We start from the raw sequence: 27,507 nt of genomic DNA, 5'->3' as shown, positions 1-27,507 counted from the left end.
CTTTTTTACTGCTATCTGTTCCTTATCATTTTAATTTCCTTCTTCGTTAGTACTTATTCTTTACCCTTTAATTTGCGATTCCTAGCCATCTTTAATAACACTGTGCTTTAATCCAGAAATAAAGAACCTGGATTAATTTTTATTTACTTTCGACATTTCATTTCGACAAGTATTTTCCATCTACTGATAGAGGCTGGACAACTAGTGTTAAACTTGTTTGTGGTAGCCCTGACTGTTGTAGTGAGCTTAACAACAAAATTCTTACAATGACACAGAGAAAGCACGAGAGCTTGTAAACACTTGGAAATATTATCACTTATTTATAGCAAACCATAAAATATATAAAATGGTAGAAATCAACATAAACGTGGAACTTGGGAGCTTAGTCAAATTATACTGAAACATCGAGATAGTAGACGTAGACAGGTAATGATTTCAATGAGGAACATTAACCTAACCTAACACAAAGATAACAGCAACCATATACAAGGTGGAACAAAATAAAGTGATATGTATAAACTTTCGTATCTAAGCTTTATGAAGCTGGGGCGCATGCTAATAGAAATCTAAATTAAATGTTCTTTCAGCGCTGCTACTTTCACAGTAAACTCTATGTAACACAGTATAAGACAAACATACACACCCTAAAGTAGTAAAGATAAAACCATAAAAATTCTCCGAAATTGTTAGCCTCAAATACGCGACAACTTAAATCTTAAAAAATACCACTTCTGACACCGTTTTGAGGGCAGTTTTTTGGCAAAAGCATTAACTCATTGCAATTACAAGTGGTATTTAACAAAACGAATATGACACAGACCTGTTACCAGTAAATCACGTCTGATTTATTAAGCTTATCGCGAACAAACGGCTTAACTAAACGTGAGTAATGAGTTCAAATGCGCCTCCAGAATCATCAAAAACTAAAAGGGAATTAACCGCCTTTCTCCTTTTAGTTTTATCTCCTAATTATATATTATTATGTAATAGACCATAATAACGACGAGTGTGGTTTGAATAGTTCTAATACATCACGTGCCCCGAAGAAATTTGTTACCCTTTAAGCAAAGTGACCGCTATTAGTTTCAACACTAACGTTGTTAAGTTCCATTAAATTTTATCTTTATTCCAGGGAAAGTTTACTCAAGTAATTCTTCAAAGGTGGCATCGATTATAAGCTTTGATGATGGAAATCTATCTCTGGTATAAGACACCTTTAAGTAAGCTTCATTACTATAAGCTATGTTATGTATTTTGAGTATTCAAATAAACAGTTTTTCTATTACATCCTACTTTATATCTAAAAGGAAATTTTTATGTACACTTATTGTTGTTCTATTGGTGGCCCCCGATCTTTGTTGTTTGGATTTTAAGCTTTGAAAGTTCAAACATATCATTGCTGAAACTAAAAAGTTATTTTACTTTACCTACCTTTTCTTCTGTCTTTTAGGGCCTATTTCACCACTTCCAGATAAGGCTATCCACCAATTAACTTGACAGATCAAGTATAGATAATCTGTCAAAAAAGTTGTGAATAGCCTATTAGGCACTTTATCAGATAGGGGTGAAACAGGCCCTTAATGTAATTAATATTAATCTAATCAATTCAAAAGTATTAATTCTATGCTTTTGCAAATTGTCATTTATTATTTCAATCAAAATTAAACAACCAAAGTTATGTTTGAAAGGGTCACTACCAAGAACCGAAAAAGTGTGTTTGTTTAACGTGATTGCCAAACAACAAGTGTCGAGCGCTTCCCGTGGGCAAAGGGCCGGACTAGTTGTTTAGGGCTGAAGTTTGCCCTACACCTTGTGATCGATTTCCTGTTTGCCCTAGATAAGGGCTTGTCTAGTTTGTTTGGACAGTCACCTGAACTTTCCCTGATTGTTCGGAATGTCGGCATTTTAAACATATTCTGATTTTTGTGTGCCTTGCTACGAATAATAACAAATAATTTATTTATAGTTCGTAGGTGTCTTGTTATTTTTTGGTTGTTACCGTTAGCCGTTTTTAATGTTATATAAACGGAGGCAGGTACTGTGTTTTTAATTATTATTTAAATGTCCTTTCTATTGTTATTAGCCTTACTTCTTTGTTACTTCTTTTGTCTATTTTATTAGGGCTACCTTATTCTAGTTCCCCCTTTAAATTTTTTTCTTCATTACCTTTTATGATCATAGCAACATCTCATATCTCTTGTAATATTACTCAATATAATGTGGAGATAATGTTATCTTCAACAATAGATAATATCAGATGATCCTATCCACATACTCGTGGATGGGTAATTCTCGCTCTAACTAAGCTACCTCTTTGGCGGTGAACTATTGAAATGAAGGAAAGAGTTCAGCTAAGTGTGCCGTGTTCTAAAAATCAAATTTCTGCAATACAGACTAATTTTACACGCTATTTTATCACTCTCAATTAGCTGAAAACATGATATAAAGATGGTTTCCTGTAATATACAGGTATAATTTTTATACTGTGGCCTAATTTGAACAGAAAAATAAGCTCTAGCGTTTTAAATGTAAAATGTTTTTGGTCAAATTTTTACACAAGTCGTCGTGTAATTGATGAGTTGTAACTTGTATTATGTGAGCTTGCTGACATTGTCAGAGCATTAGTTTGAGCTATTGGTCGGTTTTCCTTACAAATCACGTAAGTAGTATTTGTTTACACGGTAGAAGCTTTTCGTGTTATCTAGGAATGTCACTATCAAGGAACAAATTAAATGATGTAGTCGTTATCGAACAATACTACAGCGATTACAGACCGACATAACTGGATCGTGGAAAAAACATTTTATACGTTTATTGCGTGTATATTTAGCGCCTCCGTCGTCTAGTGGTATAGAGCGCAGCTCTTGACTTGGAGGTCGTGGGTTCGATTCCCGCGTTGGAAACATGTTATTTCCAAGTTTGGTTAGGACAATGCAGGCTGATCACCTAATTGTGTGACAATGGTGATGGATAGCATGGATAGGCGCAATATTTTCCGAAAAAATATTTCGTAATTCCGTAAATATTTCATAGAAAACGAGCGATCTAAAACATATCCAAAACGATTTTTTACTTTAACGCGGCGTCACCTTAAATATCAGAAGGGCTTATGAATTATAATTCAAGAAGAATATGCATAGGTAGTAGGTATTAATAAATAATAATAATATATAAATTCTTCATTGAGACTTGAGAGCTACTATAGTTCGAAGTCTGTTAATATAAGTCTTCTTTTTTTATGAAATAAGGGGGCAAACGAGACAACTTCCGTCGCCCATGGACACTCGCAGCATCAGAAGAGCTGCAGGTGCATTGCAGGCCTTTTAAGAGAGAATAGGGTAATAAGGGAGGGTAGGGATGGGAAGGGAAGGGAATAGGGGAGGGTAGAGAAGGGGATTGGGCCCTTCCCTTGGGGATTGGGATCTTCCCGCTAAACTTAGTGCTGCAGATAAAAAATCTGATGGATATGATTTTTTATCTGCAACACTACACTTTATTTTCCTGAAACAGATTACAAAATATTTTTTAAGTGGAAGAAGTGTAGACGGTAGATATATTTGAGATAAGCTAGTTTCGGGTTATCGTAAGAGCGTGCAAGTCGCAACGTCTAGTTTGCATACCTACATGGTCGAAAAACAATTACCATCTTCAGTCGGGTAAAAATAAACAGGGATCTCAAGCGGCGAATGTCACAGAGATAAGTACGGAAACTGAAGGTACCGACTATTAAGGCCGTTTATGCTAATGCGATACCAGTGCTTACGATAAGGTGAAATATGACTTACCAGTTACCGGTTACACCGAGCACCGGGTTAAATATAAAAAGGGAGTAGTAAAATTAGTTTTATTTCTGTATAAAATAAATTTTATTTTTAGAATCGTTCGGCTTGTTGACCTAATACCGGTTCGCGAACTAGGCTGGGGAGCAGAACCGAGATAAGGGAGAAGAAATGAATATAATAGTCAGTGACGGATCAACCCTTAATCAAATTAAGCAATTGCCTAAGGCATCGCATCACAAAAAACATCCGTCCTTAGGGCATCACATCTCACTCTCACGTTACCAAAAAAAACCACACCAAAAAAGTTTCTAGGAAAAAACTAATGTTTTTAGGTGGTAAAAGTTTAAAGACCGATTCCAGTTGACACTTGACCGGATAGGGTGTGTCCCCCACACAGGCATAGATTGCTTAGGGCATCAAGTAGTCTTAATCCGTCACTATCAATAGTCCAATTTAACTCCCAAGCTACGTGACGATGTCACAAGACTTTGCATGAAATATATGAAACTGACTACTGGCTTGGCTCTAATATCATAGTTTGCAGATGTGATATCCCCTCCGTCTAATTTGGTTTTGAACTTGGCTCTCGACTTGAGCCCGGAACCACGAAAAATGTTTGGGTAGGATTGTCATGATTTTGCTTAAGCGTTCCCTAACTTTGGTGGAAGTCCGATCCCTTATGAGGTAGATCGGCCGGTCGTGGAGGGAGTCCTGTGTTAGACAGAACCAGGACATCCCTTAGTATACGGCTGAAGGCAAACCGCAGATGGTTTTAGTGGGTAAGAGTCCCACATACCCCCGGGGTGCTTCAGCTGAGGCACATCCCCAACCCGGGGCACCCATGATGGATAAACCCTGCGCATCAAAAAAAAAAAAAGGATTGTCATGATAATGTAGAAGCTTTTTTAATCGTATTGTGTACGGATTTTCACTGGGTTATAAAACTAAAGTTGTATTGTGTAAATACTGGGCACTAAAAATACTCCTAGCTTCATTAGTTTTCATCGAAATAAGGGTAGTATAATTTTATCCCAAAGGGACGAATCCAAAACCGTCTGTCTATCTGTTTCATTCTGTGTTACAACCGTCTATTTATATTTATCCTTCTGTGGTGTCAAGTTCAGAGCGCCCTAGCTTAGTCCAGCCCGTACTGGTACGAACCAACACTGATTATCCTGCTCCTTGCACTTCGCTGCGCCAGCCACTCGCATTAACCAATTGCCAAGTGGAAAGGTGAGGAAGAAATGATCGTCAGTATCATCATAGAAGAAAGCTGGTGGTTCTAAAAACTGTAGGAGCATGCGCAAACTTTTTTACGTGTTTCTTAATTGTAATCCGCTAGACGCTAGTACATTTTGCAATTTGGTATTTTCAGAAAAGTCGCTTTACTATTATGAGGAATAATATAATTCATATTAACACTTATAATACTAAAGCAACTTTTCTTCACTTTTCCATTTATCAGCTTTCATTTCATTTCCTGGAAATACTGCAAGCTTATATTATAATAATTTAAATACTACATATTAACCTTCTGGCTAAGTACATTTTAATTTTTTCTTCTGAGAAGATTCCAAAACACCTTATTTATAAACCCCCTTACTAATAAACGTTGTATAAGCTTCGAATACTTATACAGCGTTTTGTTCCTGTCACACTAGTGACTTTTTAATTGAATTGAAGAAGACAAAACACTGTATAACTATTCAAAGCTTATACAGCGTTTATTAGTAAGGGGAAAAGTCTGTCTGTCTGTCTGACTGTCTGTCTGTTACCTCTTCAGGTCCAAAATGCTCAACCGATTTTGCTGAAATTTGGCATGGAGATACCTTAAGTCCCGGGAAAGGACATAGGACACTTTTTGTCCCGGAAAAATGTACGGTTCCCGCGCGATAAACGAGTTTTGGCGCAACGGAGTTGCGGGCGTCATCCGTCAACGAAGTTTGAGCCATTTCCAGTTCCCTTAATATAGTAATACGGTATTGTTTACAACAACACAGACAGAACAATGGTGTTAAATATAGTGATACATGACAGCGGTATTCAATAAACTATTGGATGTGACTTGTGGTTTAATTGTTCCTAAAGGCCCTAGCTCTCCACGTTGGGCTATAAGGATCAACATTGATAGCCGCAATCTACATAGTTCTGAGCCTCTAGACGCTTTTATCCATATATTATAAGACTAGCTGTTGCCCGCGACTTCGTCCGCGTTAACATAGTAGACCACGTCCCAAGTATTAATGTACAAAAATATTCAATATACAGAATTGACCTTCCTTATAATATTTAGATGTTACGCGCGGCTTCGACCGCGTAATTTAGGAATTTCACACAACCGTACATTTTTTCGCAAAAAATAGCCTATGTCCCTTCACGTGGTCTATTCGTCATGTTTGCCAAATAATATAAAAATTTCTCCAGTAGTTCTTAAGATAATAAGCAATTTCATATAATTTTCCCCGTTTTTTACACATTTTCCTCTATTTCTTCACTACTATTAGTCTTAGCGTGATAAAATATAGCCTATAGCCTTCTTCGATAAATGGGCTATCTAACACTGAAAGAATTTTCAAATCAGACCAATAGTTCCTGAGATTAGCGCGTTCAAATAAGCCCTTTCAAATAATTTCCCCCCGTTTTTTCCACATCTTCCTCTATTTCTTCGCTCCTATTAGTTATAGCGTGATAAAATATAGCATATAGCCTTTCTCGATAAATGGGCTATATTACACTGGAAGAATTTTTCAAATCGGACCAGTAGTTCCTGAGATTAGCGCGTTCAAACAAACAAACTCTTCCGCTTTATAATATTAGTATAGATTTTTCCATATTTTCCTCTATTTCTTCGCTCCTATTAGTCTAAGCGTAGTAAAATATAACCTATAGCCTTCCTCGATAAATGGACTATCTAACACTGAAAAAATTTTTCTAATCGGACCAGTAGTTCCTGAGATTAGCGCATTCATACAAACAAACAAACAAACTCTTCCGCTTTATAATCTATTCCCTCGTTTTTTACACTCTTTTCTCTATTTCTTAGCTCCTATTAATATTAGCGTGATAAAATATAGCCTATAGCCTTCCTCAATAAATGGGCTATCTAGCACTGAAAGAATTTTCAAAATCAGACCAGTAGTTCCTGAGATTAGCGCGTTCAAATAAGCCCTTTCAAATAATTTCCCCCCGTTTTTTCCACATCTTCCCCTATTTCTTCGCTCCTATTAGTTATAGCGAGATAAAATATAGCCTATAGCCTTTCTCGATAAATGGGCTATATAACACTGAAAGAATTTTTCTAACCGGACCAGTAGTTCCTGAGATTAGCGCGTTCAAACAAACAAACAAATTCTTCCGCTTTATAATATTAGTATAGAAGTATAGATTAGTATAGATGACGCCTGCAACTCCGTTGCGCCAAAATTCGTTTATCGCATGGGAATCGTACATTTTTCCTGAATGAAAAGTATCCTATGTCCTTTCCCGGGTCTCAAAGTATCTTCACACTATTCAAGAGGTAACAGACAGACGGACAGACAGATGGACAGTGACAGAGACACACTTTTCTAATATTAGTATGGATAGGGTCAGAGTTAAGATAATAATTTTATTTCAATGTCTTTTGTATACAAAAGACATATTATACTAATCATTTCATTATTATTTTATATTTTATATTATTATTTTAAACTAATCTAATGTGCCAAAATTTTCATTGGAAAGAGTCATCAAAAAGCTAGCTTTAATTAATTATTGTAGTTTTGCCTTAATTTTTATTTGTAAACTTCATCCAGCCATATTCAAACATTGTCTCAACCATTTGAGAAAGTTTTTCATTAGATACAATATAATAAAACGATGTTTACGGAAATCGTCGAAGGCTGAAGGGATTATGGCGAGTGGTCATAAACACGGCCACTTCTGATGGTCTCTGTGATATTGAGTTTATGAGTTATGCCGACATACAGTAGGTACTTTAGACTACACACAGAGAATCCGCACACAATATATTATTAATTCAAGATAATGCCCGCAACTATCTTCCGCCGAAAAGCATATAAAATAGAAGCTTATCATTACAAAATAACGTAAAATTACCATAATGCAAAACACTACAAAATCGGCCAAGTACGAGTCGGACTCACGCACGAAGGGTTCAAATTGTTTAAATTCTTTATTCCGTACCGTTATAGAGAAAAAATAGAGGTCATAAGTTGTGTTTTTATATTTATCTCCGCTTTCATTTTACTTTATTTTTATTATTAATTACTGAATTACACATAATTATTATAACTGAGGATTCTGTGAAAATATCAACTGCTTAACTTGTCATTATTAATATGGATCAAAAAAGGTCAAAAAATCACGTTTGTCGTATGGGATATTTGCCCTCCTTAAATATTAATTTCATTTTGTTTTCAGTATTTGTTGTTATAGCGGCAACAGAAGTACATAATGTGTGAAAATTTCAGAAGTCTAGCTATAGCGGTTCTTGAGATACAGCCTGGAGACAGATAGACGGACAGACAACGAAGTTTTAGTAATAGGGTCCCGTTTTTACCCCTTCTGTACGGAACCCTAAAAATAAATATTTTAAATATGTGTTAGTGTTACTTCCATTTATTTCTAGGTAGACTATATTTTATGTAACTTATGAGATTATATATTTCGAAGATGATGTAGTAAATGTTACTGCGGAAACCTTTTAAGACGTGGGATGTAGTATGAGTAGTTTACGACGTTTAGTAGGGATAGACCACTCAAATGTTACATTAATAAATAAAAATAAAAAATAAAAAAGCCTTTATTTACGATTATTACACTAAGAATAAAAAACTAAATATGTAGGAATTAAACTAATTATTAATCATCCAGAACCCCTCCGCGGGTGAAGGCCTCCTCCAGAGATGCCCACTTTTCTCTATCTTGGGCTATGTTTGTCCATCGTGGCCCGGCTATAGATTTTATATCGTCGACGTCGTCGACGACAAATGTTACATTATAATAATATTAATTTTTAATATACTAAGCAAAAAAAACAGAGGAAGCGATATTTTTGAATTGTGATTATTGAAGAAAGAATATTAATATTATATATTTATAACTAGACAAGAACCCGCAACTCCGTTGCTATTTTTTCTGCTAATTTTATTTATTTGGTAGTTTTGGTACTAGATGACGCTCGCAGCTCCGTAGCGCCAAAATCTGTTAATCGCGCGGGAACCGTTCATTTTTCCGAGATAAAAAGTATCTCATGTCCTTTCCCAGGACTCGAAGTATCGCCAGGCCCAGCAAAATCGGTTCAGCGGTTTGGACGTGAAGAGGTAACAGACAGACAGACAGACACACTTTCGCATTTATGATATTATTAGTATAATGGATAAAATATAGAACGGAAAATATATTCGGTACGGTAAAACTTTTGGTGAAAAGACTATGAGATAATAATATTTATTTATTACTATAATGCTTAAAAAATATTTAATAAGATTTATAAAATAAACACACGAAAATCGCTTACAATTTGTTTCGTCTAGTAGATCAGAAATCTTATTTGTTTTAAGCCACAGTACTCTTGTAAAGTACAAATTTAGAAATTTTATCAATTCTTATAATTTATAATAATTTTAAATACGACTCTCCTTCTCAGATCTTAAGTTTGAACATATTAATTATTCTCTGGGAGAATTTTAGAAGTATATACGTCATAATTTAAAACGAAAATGTAGATACATTTTTTATCGCCACATTATCATAAATATTAGATCAAAATATTTGCGGAGATAATAATTGATATTGGTTTTATTGTGAGTTATGTTTATTACGTCTACTACGAGTATTTGATATTCTAATAATAAACCGTATTGTCATTTCGTTTTCATACAAAATAATATCTTGCATTTATATGCTCGTAAATTTTTGCTCTACTTGTTTAAGTGAAAATTTGTAAAATCTATATCCAAAATCTGTTTTTTTTTGTGAGTTACTAGTTGGCCATAAAACCATCATTAGATAATCTAGAATCTAGTTATATAGTTATTGCAATCATATCTGAAATCACACTAATATTATAAAGGCGCAGGTTAGTGAGTTTGTATTTTTTTTTATGAAATAAGGGGGCAAACGAGCCCCGGGGGTGACCCGTTTGGTCACCTGATGGAAAGCAACTTCCGACGCCCATGGACACTCGCAGCATCAGAAGAGCTGCAGGTGCGTTGCCGGCCTTTTAGAGGGAATAGGGTAATAGGGGAGGGTAGGAATTGGAAGGGAAGGGAATAGGGGAGGATAGGGAAGGGAATCGGGCCTCCGGTAAACTCACTCACTCGGCGAAACACAGCGCAAACTAGTTTTTTCTAAGGGGAACAATTTTTTAGTACTTAAGTTAATGTTTGATATTATGATTTATAGTTCTTCCGCTTTAACTACGTAGAGACTAGAGATGAGACAAAGAAAAGAAATAATATATTAATGGAAAGTCAATGTAAAAGTTAGTAACTTTTAACCCAATTCCAGGGTTTTTAAGTGCATAAATAAAGTTTAATTTGTACACATAACGGCCATAACCCATTACAACATTATCGTTAACCTATTTCTATGAGAGCAATATATCACCCCCGCGCCCCGTTCGTGGTTTGTCTCTGGAATCGGCTGTTTATTATTTATTTTATGATGACGCTCGAGATTTTTTCCGGGATAAAAAGCATCTTATATCCTTTCCCGGGGCCCAAAGTTTCATCAAAATCGGTTCAACGATTTGGGCGTGAAGAGGTAACAGAGTACAGACAGACAGACAGATAGAGAAACAGACACAGTTTTGCATTTATAATATGGATAACTAGTTGACGTCCGGAATTCGTTTATCGAGCGGAACCCGTAAATTTTCTCGGGATTAAAAGTATCCTGTGTCCTTTCCCGGGACTCAAAGTATCTTCATACCTAATTTTTTCAACAAAATCGGTTCAGCGATTTGGGCGTGAAGACGTAACAGACAGACAGACAGACAGACACACTTTCGCTTTTATAATTAAATTAGTATGGACGAATGGACAACAACCATGACCAATTTTTTGAGTCCCGTTAATGGAAATAGAATATTTTTTATTCCGGAAAAATGTACGATTCCCGCAGGATAAACTAATTTTGATGCCACGCAGTTATGGGCGCCATTTAAGGGCCTGTTTCTCAACTTCCTGTTAAGTAACGAATAGGCTATCCACCAATTAGCTTGACAGATCAAGTATGGAGTATCTATTAAAAAAGTTATTCAGAATAGCCTATTCGGCACCCTATCAGAAAGTGGCGAAACAGGCCCTAATAGAATCAATAATTTTAACTTTTTATAGTCCGTCGCGTTCGTTTTGCCATACGTATTATTCGAAAAGGGATAGCATTATAGCACTGTTTAAATAGTTTTCAGCACAACACGGCGTTTAGACTACGATATAAAATATGATTTTCCCACCTCACACGACACATTCTCAAAATATTTATTCGCCATAAAATGTGCGAATAAAATTTATTTTTGCCACAATTCCGGTGGTTTTTATGAGACTTTTTTGTAATTTATCGACACGGGAATAGATCAAATGGGGATCTACTAGATCTACGAGATCCCGCGTGTCGCAAGTTATTTATATTTATTATTATCAGTAATTTATTCTCCCGTTTGGCAGTTTGTAACAATCGTGGGGTATAAAACGTGATATATCTGGGAAAACGACAGCTTAACACGCGGTCTCAGGTGTTTGTCATTATTATTGGCCCTTTTATTAGTTTTCTTGGAGCCAACGTTCGAGTAATTTATCTCATAGCAAAATGCCGAAATTTCGTTTTCATGATAATATTATTATAATCCTCCGTGGTCCGGTGGTTCAGAGCTCGGCTCTTGACTAGGAGGTCGTGGGTTCGATTCCCGCGTTGGAAACATGTTATTTCCAAGTTTGGTTAGGATAATGCAGGCTGATCACCTGATTGTCTGACAAGTAAGATGATCCATGCGTCGGATGGACATGTAAAAAGTCGGTCCTGCGCCTGATCTCTCGCCAGTCGTGTCGGTCTGCCGTCCCACTGGGTTATGAGAGTAAAGGAATAGAGAGTGCTCTTGTGCACTGCGCACACACTTGGGCACTATAAAATTACTCCTGCGTAGCTGGCCTGGTTTCCATGAAACCGGCCACCGTCACCGAAACCGGTATGGGAGCTATTATTAATATTATTATGTAGTAATTAACAATTCATGCTTAACATTAAAAATGCGACCTATATTCTATGGTTTATATTTCAAGGTTTAGACCTTTACACGCTGCTAAACCAAAAATGATGAAGATACTTTGAGCTCTAAGAGGATGCTTAAAGCAGATTTTGTCACGAAAAAACTTCCCGCCCGAATAATTATGAATTGGTACTTACTGAACGAAGTCGCGGGCTACATCTACTAATCAATTGTCAGTGTAAAAAGTCCGATTACCTGTTATATACCTTAGCTACTTCATCTACGAGCCGGTCTGAATAGATTTTTTAATTTGCAAACCTATAAGAAGCATTATCTGCCTCTCATAACTCATGAGTTATAATCATTGTCAGTACGACACTTATGAACGCAGGAGGAAATGAGAAACAGCACTTAAACTTTAGAGTGATTGCTTTTCATTTCTTCGAGAATAACCACCTGTGGAAACTTGCAGGCATATCTTTCAAGACGAGATATAAATTTTTAGAATCGATTTAAGATCGCCCTTTAAACTTAATGAAATTTTACATTTTTTTTAAATAGAAGATTTTTAATATTAAATAAATTTATAACATAAATTGCTAGAAAACATAGCATTATTTAGAATTTCCAATCAGTTGTCGATAGAATCATAATCAGTAAATAAGCTTTGGCTTACAATTATACCGTCGCGCGGGGGGTCGTTGAGTACGCTAGGTAAAAGGCAAATATACAAAGCGATTCTACATCATACATGCATTTATATTAATATCATTATCATTATAAACTGTTTAACCTGACTATTGAATAGAATATTACTTGCTGTAAAATGTTTTGCCGCTATATATAAAACTGAATATTAAATATTAAAAATAAACTAAATGCACTGTCTGTAAATTAAAAAAAAACTCTACTTTTTTTTTTTAAATTCGATCACCTGGAATCCGTCAGTGGGCTCGGCCGATGCATAACTTTTCTTCGAACGGCTAAAAGTAACGCGATACCACCGCCGACCCGCGTTATTTAGCGAGATTAAAAGATTCGTTGAATATTTAATGAAGTAATCAAATTAATATTTACTAGGTAGAAATCGTAAGCGGCGATTTGAATATAAATTGAGACGTCATGCAGACAGAGATATTCTACGTGTAGTAAATACGTGGATAATTCACTTACCATTTTAATTGCCACCAGCAAAAGTAAATGTATCCAAGGATTTAAATAAATCATACATAAAACTTGAGGTTGACACTTCCGTTCATTTGAAATTTAAAATCACATTTTTTATCCACATTTTCACTGAATTCGGTGCGCGTGCTGATTTACTGCACATTAAAAAAAAATAAGTCCTCCATTTCTTTTTTCAAATTTACGACGCGAAATACGCGGGCTTTTACGCGCGGCACAGACTAATAATTTACTTTTTTTTTTCGAGGCGACTAATGCCCGAGACGTCTGCCGCTGAACTGCCGCGTATTTTCGTCGTGCGACCGGCCAGCCGCGAGCCTTCGCGTCGTCGGCGTTCGGTGAGCGGAATGTCCACCGCGGGTGTGCACTTCCACTGATAAAAATTATTGGAATTGTGAAACACTCATTTGCATACGTTCAATGAATTTGGTGAAATTAAAAATTCTAATGATCATTGTATTTTAATTGGATGATTTTTCATTGTCTACGACTCTCTACAATGACAATAATTTTTAACGGACACCAAAATAAAGTTTTTGCTACACAGATACACCAAATTCACCTTTTAAAAGCAGTGGGTAATTTATTTCTTAAAAAGCGCTTTTCGACGACAGCGGCAAAAGCGGCGCTTACGGAAAAGCTTCAGTAATCTTACAAGTTACATTCTCTAATAGCTAATCTGAACTCTACATTCAAATACTATTCTATATTCTATAATATTTATATGACTGTTTATCGCATTTTATATTTAGTTGCTACTCAGTATCTCCACAATCTATAACTCTTGGTAGACTAATTGTAAATAGCGATTTTGACCGCAAGTTTGTACCTTCGTACCCACGAGTCCACCGTAAAATTGATTATAAGCAACAATAATTCAGGTAGAGGAAGAGCACTGGTCAAGAACAAACAGACAAAAGAACAAAAGACTGTTTAGAACACAATACGTTCTGTTATAAGTTCTACGCGTGTTAAAGAACAATTTTTTGTCCACAATTGATCATTCAAAATCTTTAGGTACAAATTCTATTATTACGCCGCTCTTTCACAAGTTTGCACTTTGAGGTTTATAAAATTTGCGGCACACGCACACTAGATGGACATGAATTATTGCAGCCTTATACGGCCTCTTCACGGTGGCCAATACAAGCTAATACGAATTACGAACATGTAGAGGCGCATATTAGGTGTCTATGCTGCCCAGACCTAGCACGGCCACCAGTAGAAATGCGAAAGTATAGACAAACTGTGGACATAAACTAAAGGTGCCGTTCCGATCTTTACCGCGGCCAATCGCGACCGACAAAATTTTTTTAAGACTATTATAGTCTGTCATAAAGTGGTATTTAAATTGAATTTTTGGGAACGAAAAGCGATCGGAACGCTACTGGTGGCCGTGCTAGGGCTACATGATTGGGTTGCAATCACAGTTGCAAACGGAGTAGTTTTGTCGATCGTCCAACAAAATCTCATTCTGTAAGTAGTAGTAAAAAATCATGTTTGAAAGCTCGTTCCAAACACGAATTTTTGAAAATTCATCTGGAGAACTAAGCTTGGTCAACTGACCATCTTGATTTGCCCAATGTGAAGACGGGCCTTTAGATGTTTTTGCGTAATAAAATACAGCACAAAAAAACTTGTCAACACATTTACCGACGTAAATGTTTAGACAATTTTTGCAATGTATTATGTGGGCCAAATGTGCAGATGGTTTTTATGCACGTGGGCCCGTTTTTACGCAAATTCCTGTCAGACCCATTTGTTTAATTTATTGATGCAATATGACACAATAGTACAGAGATAATAATTAATAACTTATTCCGTGCCGTTAGTCGCGACTGGCGTTAGTCATTGTTAAAAATAACAATTAATTAAAAATCGAGAACAATTTTCATTAATAACTCATTATACGTAATTGGAGCAGACGATACCGACGACATGGATGTCATATAAATAAAACATTTTCTTTTGCGACGACCTAACTATAAATACAGGGTGCAATTAAACCTACCTGCCAATTTTTTTTTGGGGCTTAAGTATCATTAGGTGAGTCCATTAAACCAAAAAAATAGGGTGTTAATTTTTTTAAATAACATATTTTATTCCAAAAAAAATCGATGCACAATGGTCATTTCATAAGTTCATAATAATTACGATATTGCGCTAGTCCATCGCGTCGCACAGATATCCAATCAGAAGACCGGTTATGCGTAGGGGTAAAGCGGGGGTGACGCGCGGGGTGGGAGGCGGGAGGCCCGCCGCCCCGGTCGCCGGCGACCGTTTAGTACCGCTCGCGTAGTTGTATAGCTAACACGTAATTATTTTGTTTGTCACGGCCCCCCCGGCACCCGCGCTTTAATTAGTGTCCGTTACAATGTAGGTACTTTAACCACGATCGAGTGTTATGAAATGTGGAGGCATAGGTGGAGGTGCTACATTAGTGGCGAAAGTTTACGCGGAACCCAGAGACTGTACGAGCAAGAAAGCGTTCCTCGTCTTCGTAACAGCTGATTGATGATTCTCGAATGCAGCAGCTGTACCCATATACAAAAATCTATTTAAATATCTAGATATTATACAACATCGGCGGTTTACCAAGAAGTTGCATTTATACCTAAGTTTGATCGGATAAACGTTTTTAATTGGTTTATTGTATAATTTGTTTGTTGTTTAATTAATAAATGTTCACATGACTCTACCGTCTGCAGTCCGTACAGATTGTAGACGACGATAAAAGTGTAATTTTAATTTGTCTCGTAATTATTATGGCGTTCGACATTCGGGAACTGATGAAAATATTCTAGGTGAGCGTGGGGGTATGAATTATGAATTATGATAGTGCAGCTCTAATGATGCTCGATAAGGCATCTTCGTTCATTTGCCTGACCCCCGCTTAGTGCAACGATTCTATTCAAGACACATTCCTTCCGCAGGAGCCCAGTTTCGGTGGAAACGCAGCGCGCCAGCTCGAGTCACGCGCTGTGTGAAGGAGGTGGCTCGAGGTGGCTCGAGCAGGCGCGTCCAATCCAATTGAAGTCGGTAACTTCAAAGGCACGGCTCGGCGCTGCTCAAGCAGCTTGTGATAGATAGTACGCGCTGTGAGAACGGGTAGCGCGGACTCGTCTGTTGCCCGTACAAATCGGGCGCGGCGTGGCTCGTGATGTTACACGTCGTGAGAAGCCAACATTAGTAGACCTAATGGTTCCGGGTTCGTTGTGTCTTGTGGTATCACTTACCGCGAGCAGAGTGGACAGGACACGTGGCATTAGCATAGTATCGCGCGCCGCCGCGGGTGGAGGCTGGGCGGTTGTGGACGGGCCCGCGCGAGCCCCGCCCCCCCGCCCCGCGCCGCTCTACCACCGTCGCCACATCCTACACCTGCAAACAAAGATGCTGTTGATATGGTGGTAGCTTGGTTTGAAAAATCAGCGGTTTCAAGTCTCGAATGTCGCTGTGATCGCAGGTGGCCATGATCGAATCTCGCGCGTGAGACAGCATGGGTACAGGACAGCTTACGATCGACGCGCCATTCGAGGAATAAGAATCGGGTACCTGGCATTGATAGTATTCATTTAAAATAAAAATTTATTTATAAATTAAAATTCCACTTGCGTGAAAAGCTGAAATGTGATAACACACTGGGGTCCTTTTAGACTCTAGAGTCTAGACTCTAGAGTGTCCCAAATAGATATTCATCCATGAATATATTCGCCGCCTTCCGCAGTTAAGCAAAGCGCAAGTATGATATTTGGTGTACAATTAGTGTACATCATGACAAACTCTATCTAGTACATACTACATACCCATAACCCAACTAATGTATCTCTAGAAATTACTTTAAAAACATTTGCGTCCATAACAAGACGTTCTAAAGGGAGTAATCAAACCAATCAAAATCCATCTTGTTTTCGATCATCCCTATTGGCTGAAATCCTCTTATAAGGGAATCTTCAATGCTCTCAATAATGCTGAAGACGATTGGTCCACGGCAGGCCCTCTACACGCATGCGCAAAAAGCACGGCCATTTTGTTTTTGTGAGCCCTTCACCAATTTTTCTAGACTCTCTCAAACAAGTGAACAAGGATTTTCCGGAAAACATCATCCGAATAATTTCGTGCGTTAAAAAAATTTCGATAACTAAAGTTGCGGGCAATATCTAGTTCATAATATATCTTATTGGAAGTCGGTTAAAAACTGTTGGCGCCACCTCGCCGGGTGCCTTTTTGCTATGACATATTATGTTAACATAATTGCAATAATGCAATCAAACATGTTAATGCGTGCAATGCGGAACCGTGGATTATATCGCATCAGCCAATCACAGCGCAGGGTTGAGACGACAACCAATCAGAGGAGGGCACAGTAAGTTAATTTGTGCACGTAATTGAAGGTTGTTTCCTTATGTGATAGAACACGGTCAACATAGTAGGTATGAGTACAGTCGGGGAAAATGTTCATGATCAATGGACATGGCATGCAATATAAACTTGTAGCAGGTAAAATATGGCCGAAAGAGGTTGCCGGACCGATTTTGATTTAATTGGATCATTAGATTTATAAACCAAACTAGCGACTCGCCCCGGCGTCGCATCGGTATAAAATATATAATAGCCACTGAACAAATTATTAGAATCGATAGCCTATGATCCTTCACGTGGTCTACTTATCTTTGCCAATAACATAAAATTGCTCCAGTTGTTCGCGAGATAAGCCCTTTCAAATAATTTCCCCCGTTTTTTCCACATTCTCCTATTAGTCTTAGCGTGATAAAATACAGCCTATAGCCTTCCTCAATAAATAGGCTATCTAACACTGAAATAATTTTTTAAATCAGACTAGTAGTTCCTGAGATTAGCGCGTTTAAGTTAGCCCTTTCAAATAATTTTCCCCGTTTCTTGCACATTTTCCTCTATTTCTTCGCTTCTATTAGTCTTAGCGTGATAAAATATAGCCTATAACCTTCCTCGATAAATGGGCTATCTAACACTGAAAGAATCATCAAAATCCGTTGCGTAGTTTGATTGATTAAAGGGAACAAAGGGACATGAGGGAAAAAAAGTGACTTTGTTTTATAATAAGTATAGATTCGGATTTGGATAAAATCTGCAGGCAATATTTAATAACAATAAAAATAAAACAGGTTGTGATGGTTATAAGTTTAAGGAGGGAAGGGTTAAAAAAATAAAAAGAAAGTGAAGAAATACGTGGATGGCCCCCCAGTTTGGAATTTGCAAATCAGTGTTCGACTTTGACACTTTTCAGCAAATCGATATTATCTTTCGTAAAATCCTTATGATTCAAGCAATAAATATTTCTTTGTTGATGATAATTGATAATATAGGCATTAGGCGCCAAGATTATAGCGATAATGCATATTATACACAGGGGCGGATCTTGCATTTGTGGGGCCCTGGGCTAATACTGCTTAGGGGCCCTACCTAATTACTCAACTAATTGCCATTTTGAAAAGAAACTGTTTTCTGTAGTGATGTAGGTATATCTATATTCTATTTTGGTAAAATTCGGTGGTCAGGTAGACATTCTGAAAAAATTTGATTCAAATTTACTCAGAAATAAAACATTTTTTATTTATTTTATTTTATTTTATTTATACTCAATATTATAAAGCGGAAGAGTGTGTTAGTTTGTTTGCTTATTTGTTTGAACGCGCTAATCTCAGGAACTACTGGTCCGATTTGAAAAATTATTTCAGTCTTAGATAGCCCATTTATCGAGGAAGGCTATAGGCTATATTTTATCACGCTAAGACTAATAGGAGCGAAGAAATAGATGAAAATGTAGAAAAAACGGGGATACATTATTTGACAGGGCTTATTTGAACGCGCTAATCTCAGGAACTACTGGTCCGATTTAAAAAATTATTTCAGTGTTTGATAGCTCATTTATCGAGAAAGGATATTTTTTTTCACGCTGAGACTAATATGAGCTAAGAAATAGAGGAAAATGTGGAAAAAAATGGAAGAAATATATTTGAAAGGGCTTATTTGAACGCGCTAATCTCAGGAACCCAGTAGTTCCTGAGATTAGCGCGATTTGTAAAATTCTTTCAGTGTTAGATAGTCCATTTATCGAAAAATGCTATAGGCTATATTCTATCACGCTACGACTAATAGGAGCAAAGAAATAGAGGAAAATGTTGAAAAAACGCGAGGAAATTATTTGAAAGGGCTTATTTGAACGTGCTAATCTCAGGAACTACTGGTCCGATTGTAAAAATTCTTTCTGTGTTAGATAGTTCATTTATCGAGAAAGGCTACAGGCTATATTTTATCACGCTACGACTAATAAAAGCGAAGAAAGAGAGGAAAATGTAGAAAAAACGGGGAGAAATTATTTGATAGGGCTTATTTGAACGCGCTAATCTCAGGAACTACTGGTCCGATTTGAAAAATCCTTCCAGTGTTGAATATACCATTTATCGAGAAAGGCGAAATAAAAGACGCACTGCCAACATTTGGTGGGTAGGAGGTAGAATCACATTCTCTGTGAAAGAAGAAAGGCACGAATTCCAGACTAAGACAATGAATTTCCCATTATCTCACTTTCGCCAGCCCTGGGCTAATTCACACCCTGACAGGTGACCGGTGTACTCCAAGATGACCTGTCAAGGCCAATGCCAGCGGTCGGCTAGAGCCGGAACAGGCCACATTAGAACAACACTGTTACCACTTCCTCGTGGCGACAACCCATTTAATAGATCATCATATTATATTAGAAAATTTGTTTATGCAACCCGATAAGCCAGGGGAGAGGAATCGTGGGAGATAGGCTGGTTTTTAGACGCCTCAGCAGTAGTGAGTACTTTTGTGGATCTAAGCTGCACACAAATTTGAGATTGCAAAGATAGAAGGGGACAATGAGGGGACAATGATCGATTTTAAAGGTTCTCTGATAGGGCGAGGAGTAAGCAGGGCTGGAGTTAATGCAGGGGACTCGAACTATTAATAATCAGTAAGTAATTAGATGGGTTTATATTAGGTGTTTGCAATCAGACAGTAACATTTTTGTTAACTATTGTATGTATGTAATTCACGGGCTTCCTGAGATCATATTAAAGGGTTTTCGTTACCGCTGTCAATCCTGGCGACACAAGAGATACAGTGGTCGGAATGTGTGGTGGGCCAACGCCCGTTTAAAAAAAGCTATTGTATGTAATTGACCATGTGCCAATTGGCTACTCCAGTTTCATTAAGGGCCCCGTTTACTCCCCACCCCACCATACTTAAAATCGAACTAGATCGAACTTTGCGCCTTTTCCATAAATTTTTGTCAAACTATCTTTACGTTTTACATGTGCGCTGCCAGATCCAGAAGCTAAGATCTATAGATCAATAAGTAGAAGCAGGATTACAATCACATGACAGCTCATTAGGACATCGTTCATCACTGTCAACAACATGTAGGAGAGCTTCGATTATTGCAACAGATGGTGGGGAAAATATTGCAAAAGGTTGCATTGAGTAGAGATTCCGTGAAATATGGTCTTTGGGGTCAAATGAGGAATCGACTAAAAACAACGGGTTACACTGCAGCAGGGTGATTTTGTATTTTGACAGCAATGGAACAAGAAAATAACGTTTTTATAAAATAAGGGGGGCAAACGAGCAAACGGGTATATTTTTCGCGTGTAACGATGGTGAAAAGTTGCAGGAGGTATGATAATACTGTATTATATCCTACATAATCATTAAATAATAATTATTTATTATTAAGTAAATAAAGAATATTCAATAATTTATATTGTTATTGCTATTGACGTTGCAGTGCCAGGCTTAATTATATAAAAAATAATATTCCTAGTATTCATTGAATTTAATACTAATATTTATTTATAATGCTAATTATCGACATTGTAACATTTTTTACATAAGCGCACGCGCAGGATTTGCGCATATCTTTGAACCTTATTAGTATGTGAATAAGGTTGAAAATCGAGTTGGGTGCGCATGCGCAGGTCGGGAGCCGACGCGTGCGGCGCCGTCCATTTGTCGCGTCGTCCGCGGATTTACAACATAATGTGATTGTGAATTAATTAACAATAAACATGTCGTATGTGTATTTGTCAGTCATATACATTCTGAGAATTGAATTAACAATTAGTGTGGAGTACGCGTGTACTTAGTGCCTACTACTGAGTACAGACTACTAGATGTTGCAGTCTGTATGTTGCCCGCAAGTATGTTGCAAAAATCTGGTATCGTAAATTTTACGGAATAAAAAACTCACGTTACTTTGTCCTTTTTAAGCGTCTCCCAGACAGACGCAGCCTGCGGTGGCGGTGGCGGTGGCGGTCAGTTGGATGACTTGAGAGTTCTAGGAACGACACAGGCACACGCGACCACGCGGCCAAGTCATCCAACTGACCGCCACCGCCACCGCCACCGCCACCGCAGGCCGCGTCTGTCTGGGAGACGCTAAACTTTAAGATGTAACGATACAAAATTTCATAAAAATGAGTTCTGTGGGCAGTGTAAGCAAGAATAGTTGGACAGACAGAAAGATAGAGCACTGCCACTAAATAGTTACTACGTAAGCACTGTGCTTTTCTAATTCATGTTAATGAGCTACGGCCTACGAGTATCGTAGCTTAGAGATACTTTTCAGTTTTTGGCATCATAATCGACATACAGACAGATTTTCTCGACAAAATGGCGGATTTCCATTGTCTAACTGTCACTTTGTCTACTCTTCCGTAGAAAGAAACTGTTTCTAAGGTGACCATGCTACGCCTGCTGGTTCTATTCCATAACTTGCTATAATATAAAAGCCAGTTAAAACAACCCTTGCCTGAGTAGAACTTAAGCAATGTCGATTCTAGAAATTATCCGCAGCTCATCACACACACCCAGCACTCTCCTGTGTCTCCAGAACCAGGCACAAAAACCCTTTGGTATGATCTTACAGAGGGATAATATGTTCAAGCTGCCTTGGGACTTGGAAATGAATATAAAAGGCAAATAAAGTTTGTAGAAAGATATATATTTTCTATTTCATTATTTCCCACCTGTCTACGTGTATCTTTCTGATCAGGCATTTGATTTATGTGAATGTAATTATCCAATCATATCGGCTCACTAAATTATATCAATACATTTCGGCTTCGAATTGATTTAATTTACAACGAAGTTACCTAAATCCAGGTCACTCCTCAAGGTCTAACACTAAATTATCTAACGATAGGGCTGCCTTCATGACCGGAAGAAATTGACAATGATGATTAGCATTGTTATTCAAAGATTTTTTGTTTCAATATGAGCTGGAGATTTTCAAATTTTGAGTAGACGCTACAAATCATCAAAAAAAAGGAAATGTTTTATAGGAAAATTGCGTGTTCGTTCCCATCACTACAACTCTTGTGTAGTCAAGTAGTTGACTATGTAAACCCTTGAATAACTAAAAAAGAGAGTATAATTATTGCTTAAAACTGTAAAAAGAACAGCCAAGTGCAAATCGGAAATGAATGAACGTTTTACGATTACGACGGACAGTTAATAAAACCGTTACTTTTCAAATTTCACCCCCTTTTTGTTGACGTAGGGGAAATCTTCAAAACGAATCCTGGGTAGGATATGTTCAATTGTTCGCCCCTAGCTTTCGTATAGACTATAGAGTATGTACCCTCAAACACCATATCGCAATTATCGCCCTGCCCCATTCACAATTATTATTCACTGGTGCCAGCCCTAGCCGATTAGCTAATTAATCGAACAACGTCGGCTCCCAACAACAGGGCGATAGCGCCTAGCCGCCTAGTTAAATGCGCCGGATTATTGTTTTATTATGGTAATCCAACTCCAGCCTGTAATCGTTCGGAGCGGACAGATCCTGTGTTCGAGCTTAGAATTTAATGACAGGGTTGGCACTGAATGATATTTTAGGTTGTGTAGACGATTTCTGCTACATACAGGACCTTTGAGATTGATTAGATTATGGCGGAAAAATGATTATAATAGGGCACCGACAACACTTTCTAAGTACGTTAAACTACGTTGCTCTCCTGGCGGAATGTCTTAAGAAGGAAGGCCAAGGAAGGCAATGTCCCACGGGCCACGCTCTCAGTCATCAGGAGCCCCTCACGGCTAAATAGAGATGATGTTCTTCTATCAGTTAAACTAATTTGGCATGGTTTATTCGTTGTTTTGGGTCAGCATCACAATCAAGACAAAACTACACTGACATCTGCTTGTGAACCGATTTCTCTCGTCGTATAAAGGTAGCTGGTAATAACATTTTACGTACAATATCTTTTATTTGTCCAGATTCTAGAAACATTAGAAACACCTATTGCCGATGCCAGAGCGGAACTGCGAAGATATTTTCGCAACCCCGTGTCTGTATATAAATTCAAATGATATTCAGCACAATCGAATTATCGCATACAGCGTAGTGCAGTGATCGATGTGCGAGCGGCCGCCCGTCGCCATACATCATGCGCCGGCGCCGCTCAGCACCAAATAAACTTGGGACTACGACAAATCATCGAATTGCCGGATAGACACTGCTAATTTTCAAGCCATAGTGCTCTCGATAGCTGTTCCATTATTACAAGCTGCTACCGGTTCGTCGCCCACCCAACTTTGGGAAAGGACACAGGATACATATCGTCCCAGAAAAATGCACAGTTCCCGCGCGATTAACAAGTTTTGGCGCAGCAGAGTTGCGGACGTCATCTAGTATTTCATACATTTAACTTAGCGTCCGACACCGATATCGGATCGGATGATGTGAAAACGCTCAAACAGTTTATGCTTTACTAGTTTACTAGCTACCGTGCCACCGCGCCGCCCCACCCAACTTTGGAAGGGGTAGTGCTTCAATCAATGTTTCTCTACTAATTAAGTATATATTTTGTATTTCATATTTCATTAAACCTTCCTATAGATCAATTCAATTTCATATTAATATAAGAAAGCATCAAAATAGTTGAAAATATCTCAGCTTGCGTAGCGCGTAGAGCAGACATTGGGAAACGACTTTGCTATTGCTCTACACTCTGTTGTAAATCCAAACAATTCTGTGACAATTATTATCCAATTAATCAATTATTGATCTTCCATTGATGATCAAACAAAATATTTCCAGAAAGGACATATTTTTAAAGGCAGTTTTGAAAAAAAATCTATGTGTGGTATTATTTAGATAAATTTTTATTTTTTTTACCCTATTTAGGTAATTTCATAATATGTTCCTGTGTATGTACTAGGTATATAGTCAGCTGCAGCTGCTGCCTTTAAAAGCAGATCAGTAACAATTACAACCCCTCCTATATTAACCTTTGAATTTACATACTTTCAAATTAATTTATGTTTAAAACCGAATTAATTTTATATCATAAGTATACTATTGTAAAATTAAACTGCCCTTCTGAAGTCCGTAGTTTATGTGATGACTCAGCATTGTTTGTATGCGCAGTTTTATGTATTAAATTATAAGTTAAGCAAGTCGCATAATGTAACCGACAAGGTTTTGATAACGATCAGCCTAGTTTACATGACTCCAGATGTCGGGACATAGATCTAGATCCTAGTGACTGAAGTGACATAGTGTCAAATGATCAACATCATCATCAAAAACGCTCGGTAAATGATCAACTAATTTACCTTCTTTATCTTCTCCTCACGTCGTTGTTAGTCGTAATAGTCGTCATTGCGGAGAATCCTCAGCGACAGGTGTCCTTGCGACAGATAAGCAACAGGCGTTTGGCAGAAGGTATTGGCACAATACCGGCACTTTGTTAGAATTACATGATTGCCCTGCGGTACTCTCTTCTTCTCTTTAACCAATTATTTTCTTTGTAGGTAATTTTTTTTCTACGTATTCTTTTCACAATTTTACATATTATTTACTTGATCTCTTATGTCCGCTTTGCTAATGTCAGTCAACACTAACTTAGGCGATCTAAAATAATATATTATGTGCACCTCTAACACTCTAGGTAGAGGGGTACACATTCAAGTCTTGAGTCAATCTGCTAAAGCCAAAGGTTCGTGCCTAGAAACAAAATTTGAAATACTTAATATATATTATGTAGCCAAACCGTTCATTTTACGATATTTACTTGTTTATCAATTTACCTTTTTATACTTACATTTTGCATTTCATTCAGTATATTTAGGTTTTCAAATCATCTGAAATCGAAATTGTTAGAATTCTAGATAATATGTTAAGTAAAATTTTTACAGATTTCAAACATTCGTTGTGATGATAGCTGATTAAGCAGCGTCAGCCGATTTCAATCTTCATTTGCACACTTACTTAATCATGGTGTAGCTTGGTCAGAAGGCATGTGACAGTTGACGTCACAACCCCCACGGGTCATCAGCCGGGTCACGGTCGCGGGTCACGGACGGGTCATGTGACCTCGTGACCCGCACCTGACCAACTCACAATGACTGACAACGTGACGCTTCCGTAGAGAGCAGACATACGAAGATGTAGACACGGCACATAGAAGTTATATATTTATTTATGCTTTTTGCACAATGTTGGTACATAGGCGGACTTAATGCCAGATGGCATTCTCTACCAGTCAACCTTTAGGTGTCCAGAAACAAAATTGTGTAGGTGCCAATAGTGCGAAAGGATGAAGAAAATAAATAAAATAAATGAAGAGTAATCTAATTATAACTTAAGTCATAAGCAAACATTATACCTAATAGAGTGAGACTATTCTACTAAATACTATAAAAAAATATATATAATACCTAATCTATTAATACAAAATATTATTTATTATTTTTACATAAAATATCAAAAGTACTTTATATAATTTAAAAATACTAGTACATATTATATATTATTTATTTATATACCTACTTATATACTTAAATAATAATATATAAGTATATTATATATATTTTATAAAATAATAATAATATATAAAAACTATCATAGATTACAATAATTATTTAATACTTTTCTGCCAATTGCTTCAAATAAAACTCACGCACTTTGCGCTTAAATGTGTCCCTGGTTTTGGTTAGCCTGATGTCACGAGGAAGAGAATTCCAGAGAATAATAGCCTGTACATTGAAAGACGAGTGGATGATGTCCGATCTATGAGAAGGGCAAGAAGTTAGATGTCTAATTACGATCTTTGCTGCAAGTACTTGTACTAATATTATATTATTATTATATTATGTATTATGTGCCGCAAGCGACCGCAACAGACAAAAATACAAATAAAATAGCACACAGTGGGAGGCATTATTATTGTAATAGGTATACTGTAAATATTATACATATTATACATAATATAAGTATTGAATTTATTCTTACAAGTACGGAATAACAATATCCTTTAATGTTTAGGTATATCACTTTACTACAAGTTACGATAAGAAAATCTCATTGGCGCGAACAAAGCATATTTATGTTGATTAATTTACAACAATTTACAACACGAGTGTTATGTAGGCGTTAATTATAGTGTACTTAAATGTTATTACAGAACTCCTTACTTGGGACTAGTTAAATAGTTTATAATAACAACAAGAGTGGTTTACCTGAGTGACGCGGGCGGCCATACTAACTGCCGTACTCAGCGACAAATGAGTATCACTCAGAGACAAAATATACAAGGTGTAAAAAATTTAAGTTATAATACTTAAGGGGGTGTACACTATGAAAGAAGCAGCGCTGAAAAACCATTTTTTTCACTTTTGTATGGGGAAACTCATGACGCTGAGTCGCTTGCCCATTCAAAAGTGAAAAAATCATATTATCACTTAGTTTTGTTACAGTAGAATTTGAACTTGGCTTGACACGCATCCACGTGTCAAGATAAGCACTAATAAAATAAAATGAAGATTTAGACGTAAGCCCGTAAACTGCCAAACTCTTCATTAAATTAAAGTTTAATCATAATTAAATGTTTTTCTTCTTACGGCCGCATTACAAATGCGGCCGTAAAAAAGACTTTTTATGAAATTACTTGAAACTTGTACAAGAAAAACAACAAGTTGCCCGAAATAAATTTTCACTTCATTGCTATTTAAATTTATTTCTGTCAATATTCAATTAATATATATATCTTTATTATCCATACTAATATTATAAATGCGAAAGTATCTCTGTCTGTCTGTCTGTCTGTCTCGCTTTCACGCCAAAACTACTGAACCGATTGCAATGAAATTTTGTACACAGTTATTCTAGAGTCTGAGAAAGGACATAGGCTACATTTTGATGTGGGAAAATATCTTATTTCCATGAAAATATCGATGAAAATGAATTCGCATTGCGCGTGGCCAGCGCTCATCCCGGGGGTCCTGGGCTCGAGTCCCGCAGGCGGAACAAAAAGTTTTCAA

The 27,507-nt window shown here is 37.1% G+C and overlaps 1 protein-coding gene and 1 long non-coding RNA gene across 3 annotated transcripts in view; both read right to left on the bottom strand.

Annotated features, from left to right (window-relative positions):
* LOC121734237 overlaps window positions 1-16,512 on the bottom strand; it is a 32,215-nt gene extending 15,703 nt beyond the window's left edge. The window contains exon 1 of one of the 2 annotated variants that reach the window (XM_042124718.1): window positions 16,416-16,512. In XM_042124718.1, coding sequence (XP_041980652.1) covers window positions 16,416-16,451 — 36 coding nt within the window. In that variant the 5' untranslated portion in view covers window positions 16,452-16,512. Of the gene's footprint in view, window positions 1-13,167; window positions 13,447-16,415 lie in introns of those variants that run through there. The other variant, XM_042124717.1, reaches the window with a different exon arrangement.
* Window positions 16,513-16,523: 11 nt separating this feature from the next.
* The window catches only part of LOC121734239, an 87,941-nt gene continuing 76,957 nt past the window's right edge, over window positions 16,524-27,507 (bottom strand). The window contains exon 3 of the long non-coding RNA XR_006036683.1: window positions 16,524-16,557. This is a non-coding gene — a long non-coding RNA (uncharacterized LOC121734239). The remainder of the gene's footprint in view (window positions 16,558-27,507) is intronic.

This window comes from Aricia agestis, chromosome 15, assembly GCF_905147365.1.
Source record: "Aricia agestis chromosome 15, ilAriAges1.1, whole genome shotgun sequence".
Lineage (NCBI taxonomy): Eukaryota > Metazoa > Arthropoda > Insecta > Lepidoptera > Lycaenidae > Aricia > Aricia agestis.
Note: the sequence above shows the minus strand (reverse complement) of the source record. Positions and strands in the feature narration are given on the sequence as shown.